Source organism: Bombina bombina, chromosome 6, assembly GCF_027579735.1.
Source record: "Bombina bombina isolate aBomBom1 chromosome 6, aBomBom1.pri, whole genome shotgun sequence".
NCBI lineage: Eukaryota > Metazoa > Chordata > Amphibia > Anura > Bombinatoridae > Bombina > Bombina bombina.
This window is the reverse complement of record NC_069504.1, coordinates 1,015,793,007-1,015,806,933: the sequence shown is the minus strand read 5'-3', so window position 1 is coordinate 1,015,806,933 and position 13,927 is coordinate 1,015,793,007. Positions and strand designations below refer to the sequence as shown.

General features: G+C 38.9%; 1 protein-coding gene across 3 annotated transcripts; it reads left to right on the top strand.

Annotated features, from left to right (window-relative positions):
• The first annotated feature begins 1,462 nt into the window (after positions 1-1,462).
• Positions 1,463-6,754, top strand: LOC128662419 (potassium voltage-gated channel subfamily A member 1). 3 transcript variants are annotated; one of them, XM_053716203.1, is made up of 2 exons: positions 1,463-1,640; positions 3,532-6,754. In XM_053716203.1, the coding sequence occupies exon 2, from the start codon at positions 3,974-3,976 to the stop codon at positions 5,441-5,443; it is 1,470 nt and encodes a 489-aa protein (XP_053572178.1). In that variant the 5' UTR covers positions 1,463-1,640; positions 3,532-3,973; the 3' UTR covers positions 5,444-6,754. The 3 variants fall into 3 exon arrangements, with proteins under 3 accessions (XP_053572178.1, XP_053572179.1, XP_053572177.1); XM_053716204.1 differs by lacking the exon at positions 1,463-1,640 and adding an exon at positions 2,701-2,972; XM_053716202.1 differs by lacking the exon at positions 1,463-1,640 and adding an exon at positions 2,701-3,177.
• Positions 6,755-13,927: the final 7,173 nt, after the last annotated feature.

The following is a 13,927-nucleotide window of genomic DNA, read 5'->3' as shown; positions in this document are numbered from 1 at the left end:
GTATCTGCCCTCTGCTGTTATTGCATAATCTGATTGGTCCGTCACTCAGCGAGGCCACCAGATGCACAACCAATTGGATAATGGATTCAATTTGTTGCTAGCGCCTCGTGGTAAAACTATCTGTTTACTAGCTTAGCTCAACATAGAGTTTTACCAGAAAATGGCTAAAGCTACAGAGCTCTAAAGCTCCTTCTACTTGTTGCTTGTATTGCTATACACTGTGCTAGGGGTATATAGTACTCAAGACATAAGCACAGTCCTGAACCTTCAGTATGCCCTCACTGAAGAGTGCCACGTTTCAAGCAAGGAGACCGATAGAAAGAGGTACATTTGATAAATATAAATTAATTAGAAAGGTCGTTGAATTGCTCGCTCTATCTGAATCATGAAAATTTCATTTTGAGTTACATGCTCATTTAGATGACAATTTTCAGATTAAATTGATTAGTTAAAAGGGAGAATGATATAAATTCAATTAGAAAGCAGGTTATCTACTTCAGCATAAGTACATCTACCAACATTACACCATCATTCTCCACTGACAAACTGATCCAGCCTGATTGGCTACAAATATAAAGTTTTCAGATATTGGTGTACAAGCTGTGGTCTCTCTAAATTGTTCTAAACCATACACAACTAAAATGTCATGCAAAACACATTAATTAATGAACTAATTAATTAATTAGTCAGCAAACATGATTTGCAATATGTAACACTTGGTGTTAATAATACATAAAAGTGTGATTTCTGGGAACCCCCAAGTCAAAATGATTACAAATGTTGAAAAAACTAAATTCATAGTGGCCATACATTGCTGCATTTTGTAATATACTATGATTCAGTTTTCCTTTGAGAGAAAAACTGATCATAGAAGTATTAGACAACAAAAATTCTGCAAGGTTACCAGTAATAACATTTAACACTTGCATGCAGCCTCCCAAAGCGATCTAAAATCAAAATTTGTAGTTAGAATTTAAATAATAAAAGATGTAGTGTCCACTATGGTATATTTATATTTCCTTTTTACATAGTACAGTTAAATATATGTTTTTCATTATGACATAAATGACTATAGACCCTTACCTATTGATCATAGCTATTGACTACTGCTTATACACATCCCACAGTACCAGCAAAATAGCGTCTGCCTTTAACCCCTTGCTTGACAGAAATGTTTTGGCTTGTTTCTAGCAACCAAGCAATTCAAGGAAAACAAAAGAGACGTTGCTGTGACTGTGATCAGCTCTTGATCAGTATACTATGGATTTGTTTTGTTTCTATTCCATGTGTATGACTTGAATCAGGGTGGCATATGCTTGCCTATGTGCACAGTCTTTCGACATCTTCCAGATATCAGTTATGTGATGGGGGCGCCAGCACTACATTAGAGTTTTACAGCTAGCAAGCAAGTGTATTGCAGCACGACTACAGGAAGCCTGCACGGCTTGTGTTGTGGAAAGTAGTGCTGCAGCACAAACTGGTGGGGGATCAGTGAGGCAGCCTAATAATATGCAGGCATCTCCTTCTCCCTACATATCTGCACTCTCCTGCTTCACATCCTGGAAGAGGATCGACCCCAATCATGTAATACCTGACTTACAACCGACCTACATATAGCTCTGTGTCTATCATGGACCATGGTACGTGTGTTGGTCTACTAACCTACATTATACTGCAGTGTGATCTGAGGCAACCGGAGCTGTGTGAGGACTGCAGCATTTACAAAACCAATTATAATCCTTTTATTTTGAGCAAAGATATTGAGTAATGGGTTGAGCACTGGGGATAGCTGCAATCACATTTATTATAGGATGAATTTATTAAGTGGGATATTGTGGGAAAAATGTTTTTGTGAAGGGAAAGCCTGGAAATTGTGGAGTTCGATTGAGAGCATGAATATTTATGTTTGGGGAACATTGGTGCTTGTTAGTGGGGTGTTTATTGCCATTGGGTGCTGACTCGCTTTGGCACTAAGAAGTAATCTGCGCATTGGGGCAGAGCACTTATCAATAGATAGTGGGTGCTATGCATTGGAATTTCGCAGTGGCTGCTAAGAACTGGCCCAGGCTGGTGGGTGCTGAGCATTAGTTGATGGGTGCAGAGCATTGGTGTTTGTAGAAGAATTCTGAGCATGGATTTCGTGTAGGTGAGTGCTGAACGCTGGCATTTGGCAGTAGAGGTTTCGCATTGGTATTTGGCAGGGGGGCTTTGCATTAGCATTTGGCAGGGGGCTGATTACTGGCATAGGGCGTTGAGGGCTGACAGAGCTGATGATTATGGAATGTTGCAGACTGAATCGAACCACAATCATTTGTATAAAGGCTGAGTGTTGCAGGATGCTGGTTCCTGGCTTGCGTGAGCAGCTCCCTGCACTGTTTGCTTTATACCTGCCCCCCCTCACCGTCTGCGTGTGAACGTGAAGTGGCCTTTTCCCTCCCACATGTACTATCATGCACTCATTATGTGTTAGGATCTAATATGGTTACAATATCAGCTGTATGTTCTGCTCCAGCTACCCCTCTACCCACATGGAGGGGGCTGCTTGAATTGCATGCTGCCTGCATTGCGTCTCAGTGTTAACCCTCATTACTAGCTGCTGCTGTGTTTTCCCCAGCAGTAAAAGCATTCGGCTATACCATATTGAATGGCTGGAGTTGTGATACCCAGGGAGGATCTGCTGCTCCTGTCTGCACCAAACAGCTCTCAGGTTTCTGCTGATACTGCAACGTCAATAAATGACTTGAGTTTGCTTATTGCTCTTAATGTATTCAGACTTCCCAATACCACACTCGTTAATGCTATAGGGTGCTTCTGCTCCTGTGATGCAGCTGGTCTGCAGTTTGCTTGGATCAAGCTCATGTACATTTCTACTTTCTACATTTGTACGGATCAGATCTCCAACAGAAAAGGATAAACGCTTTCTCATCATTTTTTTTTTTACTTTTACTCGGTGGCATGGAGATTCCTTTGCGGTCAGCATCCGAACTTAATTCCATATAATTGCTACCAATGGGCTGACATAGTATGCAGTATGAATATTTCAGCAGAACTTATACTGACTGTATTGTAAAACGATCTCACTTTAAAGGGGCGCATCCGGGTGTTCTGCATGCTGCAAGGCTTGACGCATTCCCCACAGCCTGCTCATATCTCCCTTCCTAGTGCACTAAATACAAGGTAAGGATGGCTTTACCTTCACTCCTCAAATCTATGCACTGCAGCAAAGTGATTTTTCTGCTGTCTTCCTGCACTGAACTTGTCATTTGTTAACTTAACCCATTAGCTTCCAGAGAGGGCTGGAACTCAATGCTTTTTAGCCCTCTTTGGGAACCAATGAGTTAATTATTGTGGGGGCATCTAAGGGGTTAACAGACCTAAGCTTATGTGTTGTGCTGTTTACTGGAAGCTTGCTTTTTTTGCATGGAAGTAAAGGTGCCTCTTATTATCTATATGTTGTTTGATCTTCATAATACCTATCATGTCTTATATTTTTCCTTTCTCGTATTTTTTTTTTTTTTAATTCCCCTGCAGTATTCATCTACCGCACTGGCGTGATCATCTGGTTTACCTAAGATTGAAAACAAACAGGAGGGGAAGGCAAGAGGAAAACTGCTGAGTTGGCAAAGCCCATACAGCATTCCATGTTTGGGGAATTGTGACAGCAGACCAGCAATGATAGATCTGGGTACTAGAACTGAACTGTACTCATAAAGTGAAAGAAGGAATACTATTTCAAGGTGATTTATACCAAAAGTCCATCACATGGGAACTGACTACAGTGGATGTATTAGTATCAGTGTAGGTGGCACTTATAGATATCTACCTTAATCCAAAGTGTTTTGAAAAAAGTGCTGTTGGGACCATCATATTGGAAGTTACTGTGATATTACAAGAGGGGTAGAAGGAGGGTGCTGCTGCAGAAAGTGAGCACCTCCAGCAGCTCCTCCTCTCCCTATCCCTCCCCACCGTGAAAATGACTGTCATAGCTGGGGAGAACATGGACGAAACCTCAGCCTTGCCAGGTCACCCTCAGGACAGCTACCAACCTGATCATGATGACCATGAGTGCTGTGAGAGGGTTGTTATAAATGTATCTGGGCTGCGCTTTGAGACCCAATTAAAGACACTTGCTCAATTTCCCAGTACTCTACTGGGTAACCCCAAAAAGAGGATGCGCTACTTTGACCCCCTAAGGAATGAGTATTTCTTTGATCGTAACCGCCCCAGTTTTGATGCCATATTATATTACTACCAATCAGGAGGCAGGCTCCGGAGACCTGTCAATGTGCCTCTGGACATGTTTTCTGAAGAGATCAAATTCTATGAACTAGGGGAAGAAGCCATGGAAAAATTTCGTGAGGATGAGGGCTTTATTAAAGAGGAGGAACGCCCTCTGCCAGAAAGAGAGTTCCAGCGTCAGGTTTGGCTACTTTTTGAATACCCTGAGAGCTCAGGGCCAGCCAGGATCATTGCCATAATATCAGTCATGGTGATCCTAATTTCTATTGTTATTTTCTGCCTGGAGACTTTGCCAGAGTTAAAAGAAGAAAGGTTATTTTCACGTCGAGTTGAGAACAGTACAGTATTCTACAAAACCAACATTTTCACAGATCCATTCTTTGTGGTGGAGACCCTCTGCATTATCTGGTTCTCTTTTGAATTGGTGGTCAGGTTCTTTGCTTGCCCAAGCAAGCCAGAGTTTTTCAAGAACATCATGAACTTCATTGACATAGTGGCCATCATTCCTTATTTTATCACCTTGGGAACTGAGATGGCAGAGCAAGATGGTCCCCAAAAGGGAGAGCAGGCAACATCATTGGCAATCCTGAGGGTCATCAGACTGGTAAGAGTCTTTAGAATCTTCAAACTCTCCAGACATTCTAAGGGCCTACAAATTTTGGGACAGACCTTGAAAGCTAGTATGAGAGAACTAGGGTTGCTTATCTTCTTTCTATTCATTGGGGTCATCTTGTTCTCCAGTGCAGTTTACTTTGCTGAAGCTGAAGAGGATGACTCTCATTTCTCAAGTATCCCTGATGCTTTCTGGTGGGCGGTGGTATCTATGACCACTGTGGGCTATGGTGACATGTACCCTGTGACAATTGGAGGCAAAATTGTGGGCTCCTTGTGTGCCATTGCTGGTGTGCTGACAATTGCCTTGCCTGTACCTGTCATTGTGTCCAACTTCAACTACTTTTACCACCGAGAAACTGAAGGGGAAGAACAGGCTCAGTTGCTTCATGTTAGCTCACCTAATTTAGCCTCTAACAGTGATCTGAGCCGGCGCAGTTCATCCACAATGAGCAAATCTGAGTACATGGAGATTGAAGAGGATCTGAATAATAGCATAGACAATTTTAGGGAGGCAAATCTCAGAACTGGCAACTGCACCGTAGCCAATCAGAACTGTGTTAACAAAAGCAAGCTGCTGACAGATGTGTAGAGCTTACTCCAGCTACAAGATTCAGTGGCTCTTTCACACAGTACATGCTTTAAAACACTAGTCTATGAATGCTTTATTTCATCGTTAATGCATTGTTGCATTGCGAATTTATGCTCAGCGGAAAAGAAGCTTTCAGGATCCGTGAAAGATAATATTATCATTTATTTTTAAATGGAATTTCTAGCTGGTCAGTGGGAAGTTTTCCAACAATTATAGTAGTTAAAGAATTGAATGCTACTGAACATCAAGTAAAACAAACACTTCTTCTCTTTTTGCTTGTTAATCTTAAATCATTATTGAAAGACAAGAGCTATGCATGGATTTTAGTAGATTTATCTGCCAACTGCACAATTGCATCCATGGAAGTGCATCTGAATTTAGGCATCGGGCAGTATCAGTATGCAAACACTTGCTAATTGTTTTCTTTTTTTACTTTTGATTTTCTTCTTCTTTTTTTTTATTTTTTATTTTTGATCTGAAGGTGTATATCTGTTCCATGAAATAGTATGCACTTACTGATGACTACAGATCCATAAAGCACCTTATGAATATACACATGACTTTGCATCATTTTAAAGGTAGACTAACTAAATACAACCTAATTAAAGGGAAAGGGAGACACATCTGCAAATGCTGCTAGTTTTTACACTGCAGATGGTATTTTTTTTCACAACTTGGATGCAAATAATTTTTTCCCCTTTGTTGCAAGACAGCACAATGGAGTTTAAACATAAAGCATGTTTTGGATTTAATTATTTTGTAATCTCGCATGCCTGAAATGTTACCTCAGACAATAGGGGATAAGTTTTCTTTTGAACTCGTTAAACACAGATCATTTTTTTTTTGCATTCACCAAAAGTGCACTCCTAATTTATGAAATCTTTAAAATTAGTAATTTAAAGTACTGTATGTAAATGCATATGTTAGTCAAATGGGAACAATAACTATTTTGGAGATCAAGCATGTTCAATTATTCAGCATTATGGCCTATTTGACTAAGGTATAATCAGAAGTAATTAATGCATGATATCAATATTAAAAGACCTTATTGGATTAGGAGCCAGAAGGAAATCAAGGGCCTAATGATTTTCCTGCAGTATTACTCAGGGAAAACTGTTATCTATTCTCCAAGCATAAATCTAATAACAAAACCCTAAGGAAACTCTATGGCTATTAAAAAGAAATTGAACAGTATGTAGTTATACCTAAGAAACAACATAGGTTCATAAATGAACATGGTGCAAATGCATGTCTGTTGCTGCAATTTCAGAATGTAATTAACCCTTTATTATATGCATCAAAATCTGCAAACCATTTTCTTAGCATCCATTATTTTGATGTCCATAGACTTTTGTACTCCTCTAGAATTTGCTAAAGAAGCTCCAGATTAAACAGAGAATGATCTAGATAGTTGCTAGTGCCTTTATCCTTTCTTCAATGAAAGTGCCTCGTAAATAGAGCTAAGATGTACAGGAACTATTCTGACGATTGAGCAGTTGTTACCTTTGCATAACCAGTTTGAATTCCAAATCAATGATTTGCAGAGCAATGGGCTGATTTTGTGGATATTTGTCATATTGGAAGCAAATTAGTATTTACAATCCTTTATTTCTTCAACACAGAAATAGAAAACTTTTTTTTGTTACATTACAAATTATGTTTTGGATAAATTGAAAATGTTAACCCCCAAGAACATTTTGCACTTAACGGACATATTATTGAGTTTTTGATTGTGCCCACTCTCAGTTCCGCTTCCTCAATGCAACTTTCACCAGGGTCCACTAATATTTATGCAATGCTGCAAATCTAAATATATAAATATATATATATATATTTATATATATATATATATATATATATATATATATATATATATATATATATATATATATATATATATATATACACACACACACACATGATCAACAATAATTGGAGACATTTTTTTACACAGTAAAAATGACTCAGGATGAATTAAGTCTTTTTAAAAATAAAAGGACTTGTTCACAGTGACAAATTACTCCCCCTCTTCTTTTGAAATGTTCATCATAAAAGTGTACAAGTCATCCTCAGAATTCATCAGGGGATGTAAAACCAAGAGGGATATGAGACCAAGATCACTACAGTAATCCAGCTCTGAAATCCGCAGATTTAGCTAGACACAATAAATATCATTGACTGAACCTTTTAACTTGATGGAAGCTATGCTTTGAAGGTTCTTGTGCTTTATGCAAGTTGAAATCATGCCATGCAAGATATCTGATTAGTTTTTATCTAATATTATACATTCTATATCGTTGATGGATACATTGGGAATCCTATTTCTGCACTTAGATTGTGTTAACACAAGTCAGTGATTACATAGAAAGAGATCCTATGTTATTCAGAAAGGCGCTTAACAAATAAAACTAAATCATTAGTTGACACAATCCTGATTCACAAGATTCCTAAAAAGACCTGAGATTTCTTTCACTCTTTGTACTGTGGATCTTTGGATGAATATACACAAGGATGGATTTACTTTTTTTTTGTTCTCAAAACAAACAGTAAAAGGGCATTTAGCTACAAGAGTTAATGTATGTAAGACTTCCCACAAATCCTGTTTGCCCTTATCTTTTCATACTACACAATTAAGGTAGGAGACAGCTTTTCCATGTTTCAATAACTTCAGTACTGCATTCAGTACAACAGCAATAAACAATTCAGTGCTGTGAAGCTGATAAAGGTGAATTTTGGTATCATCAATTGACAAATGAGGCTTACTTGGCAACTTGGTTTTTAGAAGTTGGGTTTCCCATAAATTAGTTTATCTAATGGACAATATTTTGCATGCATACAAAAAAAAAAAAAAAGTGGTGCATGAACTGATTTTTGGATGGGGTAGGGAGAATTATTTTGGTCAGTTTAGAGAGTATGAATGAAGCTTTCTCATTATAACTTAACATTTTGAAGCTCAGAGTTTGGAGTACAGGGATAACGTCATGTGGTCTAGGCATGATTATTGAGAAAGTCTGACAAATCTCTTACCCCTTTCCATAAAATGTGCTCAAACGTTTTGTAGGCCTGAAGGTGCACTTGATAACTGCTTGGTATTAAATAATAAATATGATATTTTTTACATTTTGTTTCTCCTCTATTTATCCTTGAATTGCATGAGTCTTATATGATAGTCTCAGTAATGTCATCCTAAAAACTAAGGAAAATATTTTAAAGGATGTGTTGCAGTGTTGAGGCATTTGAAACTATATATTTTTTTGTTTACTTTAGAGGATATATTCTTGATATTTTATAACATTATTGCATAATATCTGCTGGAAATATGTTGGGGTATATTAACTAAGCTGTTTTTTTGCCATAAGAAATTGATTGTTGTTAGTGCAGCCAATTAACTGTTAGGATGCATTCAATTTGGAAATAATTATGACTGAAGACTGCTTAGTAGCTATGGGCCTTGCTATGCTGGGCTATAGTGTTGTATTTTGATGAAGCCATCTGAAACCCCTCAGGAACCAAATAAGATAAAATGATTTTGCACTAACTATCATTTATTAAAGTGGGTCCATGCCAGTCAGGGTTTACTGTTTCTATATAGACAACAAAATATTTATTATAAACTAGTGTATGGACCAACTATCTAGGTTATTAAAGATAACTCTAATTTAAAGTTGTAAATACATATTGATGTTATTTTTTTCCCTTAATTTTGTTTTGTATAAAGAATGTCAAAGCACAGAAAAACATAGTTTTTACTTATATATATATATATATATATATATATATATATATATATATATATATATATATATATATATATATATATATATATATATATATATATACAGTATATATATATGGGCATACAAATGGAAAAGCTTTTTTATTTTTTATTTAGAGTTTAGTATACCCTTTTACATTTGGAGAGGGTATGATACAGTATTAATATGTTCAAATCTAACCCAAGTACAGTGAACTATGAAAGATTTAATGGAATACTTGTAGCCAAAACTATTTTTATTGAAGATGAATGTATAATATATTAACTACCTTACTAGGAGTTATATACCAAAAAATACCTGTATCTTTAAGTGGCATTATTTTATGTTTGTGTGTATTATGTTCCTATATTTAAGGTGAAATAAACACAGTCTAAGATTTTTTAGTCCATTGACAACAGACCCTAGTGATGTTATGGTAGTATAATGTGCTGTTTATTTGTGTATTCTTCTTAATATCAATGTATGCTAAAGAGATGCAAAATGTATTTGGTAGTATCAGTGCTTCTTAATACATTCACTACAGTAGCCAGAATATGCCAAAATGTACATACTGTGCACGAGCACAGCTAAGCAATTTACAATGTGTATTAATCTGAGCAGGGACATCTTAACAAATGTCATCTGTTAGGGGTACTTGAGTGCTGTAGTTGAGAATCACTGTTCGACAGCTGAATAGTTTTGAAATTACAGGGCTGTATCTTGTTACAAAATTGTTGTGCACAATTTAATGTTGTTTGTTTAAACATTCATATATAGATTATAGGCAGACTGAGTGCAAGTTAGGATAGGGTTATATTTGGTGTGAAATTGAATACACACATACACAACTTCCCCACCACTCACACACACAAAAATCCACACACACACACACACACACTTAAGCACACTCATACACACACACACACACACACACATATTCCCTAGCACACACATACTGTCCCCCACACAAACCACACTCTTATACACAACCATTCACACATATACCCCCCCACACACAAACAAATACACTGATACACACACACATACCCCCTAGCACACACAAACATACACCCTCCCCCTGCATACTCTTATACATAACCATTCACACATGTACACCCCCCCACACACAAATACACACACACACATATACTCTCTAGCACACACAAACATACACTCTCCCCCTGCATACTCTTATACATAACCATTCACACATGTACACCCCCCCCACACACACACATACACACACACACATATACTCTCTAGCACACACAAACATACACCATCCCCCTGCACACTCTTATACATAACCATTCACACTTGTACACCCCCCTCACACACACACATACTCCCTAGCACACACAAACATACAACCTCCCCCACACACTGTTATACATAACCATTCACACATGTACACCCCCCCCCACACACACACATACTCCCTAGCACACACATACTGCCCTACCTACCACACTCTTATATACAACCACTCACACATATACAAACATACACTGATACACACACACATACTCCCTATCACACATACAACCCCCACCCCTACACAAACCCACCTTAATGCACTCTTATACATAACCATTCACACATGTACCCCCCCACACACAAATACACACACATACACTCATAAACACACACACATACTCCCTAGCACACATACACCCCCTCTCACAAACCCTCCGTACATTTCTCTTATACATAACCATTCACACATGTACACCCCCTCCCACACACACATACTCCCTAGCACACACATACACCCCCTGCACAAAGTCTCTCTACATTACTCTTATACATAACCATTCACACATGTACCCCCCACACAAACACACACACTCATACACACACACACACATACTACCTAGCACACATATACACCCCCCCCCGCACAAGCCCTTCGTACATTACTCTTATACATAAACATTCACACATGTACACCCCCCCACACACAGCTCCCTAACAGACACATACACCCCCCCACACACAAGCCCTCCCTACCACACTCTTATACATTACCAGTCACACATGTACAATCTCCATACACACACATACACTTAAGTACACTCATACACCCTTCCACTGCACAAACCCTCCCTACCCCACTCTTATACATAACCATTCGCACATGTACACTGCCCATATACATATACATACATACACACACTTATGTACACTCATACATACACACACATATACACACACATACTCTTAAGTACACTCATACACATACACCCTTCCACTGCACAAACCCTCCCTACCCCACTCTTATACATAACCATTCACACATGTACACTCCCCATACACATATACACCCACACACACTTATGTACACTCATATACACACACACATATACACATACACCACACACACACACTTAAGTACACTCATACACATACACACATACACCCTTCCACTGCACAAACCCTCTCTACCCCACTCTTATACATAACCATTCACACATGTACACTCCCCATACACATATACACACACACACACTTATGTACACTCATATACACACATACATATACACATACACCACACACACACACACACACACACACTTAAGTACACTCATACACATACACACATACACCCTTCCACTGCACAAACTCTCCCTACCCCACTCTTATACATACACACACATGTACACTCCCCATACACATATACACACACACACTTATGTACACTCATACACACACACACACACACTTAAGTACACTCATACACACATACACCCTTCCACTGCACAAACCCTCCCTACCCCACTCTTATACATAACCATTCACACATGTACACTCCCCATACACATATACACACACACACACTTATGTACACTCATATACACACACACATATACACATACACCACACACACACACACACTTAAGTACACTCATACACATACACACATACACCCTTCCACTGCACAAACCCTCCCTACCCCACTCTTATACATACACACACATGTACACACATGTACACTCCCCTATACATATATACACACACTTAAGTACACTCATACACACACACACACACTTAAGTACACTCATACACTCACACACATACACCCTTCCACTGCACAAACCCTCCTACCCCACTCTTATACATAAACATTCACACATGTACACCCCCCCCACACACACATACTCCCTAGCACAAACATACAACTCCTCTGTACCAACCCTCTGTACATTACTCTTATACATAACCATTCACACATGTACACCCCCCATACACACACACTTAAGTACACTAATACACACACATACACCCTTCCACTGCACAAACCCTCCCTACCCCACTCTTATACATAACCATTCACACATGTACACTCCCCATACACATATACACACACACTTAAGTACACTCATACACACATACACCCTTCCACTGCACAAACCCTCCCTACCCCACTCTTATACATAACCATTCACACATGTACACTCCCCATACACACACATATATACACACACACACACACACACACACACTTAAGTACACTCATACACTCACACACATACACCCTTCCACTGCATAAACCCTCCCTACCCCACTCTTATACATAACCATTCACACATGTACACTCCCCATACACATATACACACACACTTATGTACACTCACACACACACACTTAAGTACACTCATACACACATACACCCTTCCACTGCACAAACCCTCCCTACCCCACTCTTATACATAGCCATTCACACATGTACACTCCCCATACACACACACATATACACACACACACTTAAGTACACTCATAAACACACACACACAAACACTTAAGTACACTCATACACTCACACACATACACCCTTCCACTGCACAAACCCTCCCTACCCCACTCTTATACATAACCATTCACACATGTACACTCCCCATACACACACACATATACACACACACACTTAAGTACACTCATAAACACACACACACACAAACACTTAAGTACACTCATACACTCACACACATACACCCTTCCACTGCACAAACCCTCCCTACCCCACTCTTATACATAACCATTCACACATGTACACTCCCCATACACATATACACACACACTTATGTACACTCATATACACACACACACACATAAGTACACTCATACACACATACACCCTTCCACTGCACAAAACCTCCCTACCCCACTCTTATACATAACCATTCACACATGTACACTCCCCATACACATATACACACACACTTATGTACACTCATATACACACACACACACTTAAGTACACTCATACACACACACACACACACAAACACTTAAGTACACTCATACACACACACACATACACCCTTCCACTGCACAAACCCTCCCTACCCCACTCTTATACATTACCATTCACACATGTATACTCCCCATACACATATACACACACACTTATGTACACTCATACACACACACACTTAAGTACACTCATACACACATACACCCTTCCACTGCACAAACCCTCCCTACCCCACTCTTATACATAACCATTCACACATGTACACTCCCCATACACACACACATATATATACACACACACACACTTAAGTACACTCATACACTAACACACACACAGACACACACAAACACTTAAGTACACTCATACACTCACACACATATACCCTTCCACGGCACAAACCCTCCCTACCCCACTCTTACACATAACCATTCACACATGTACACTCCCCATACACATATACACACACACTTATGT

What these genes read in the sequence shown, in the direction of transcription:
- LOC128662419 (XM_053716203.1), top strand. Translation starts at nt 3,974, where the DNA reads ATGACTGTCATAGCTGGGGAGAACATGGACGAAACCTCAGCCTTGCCA.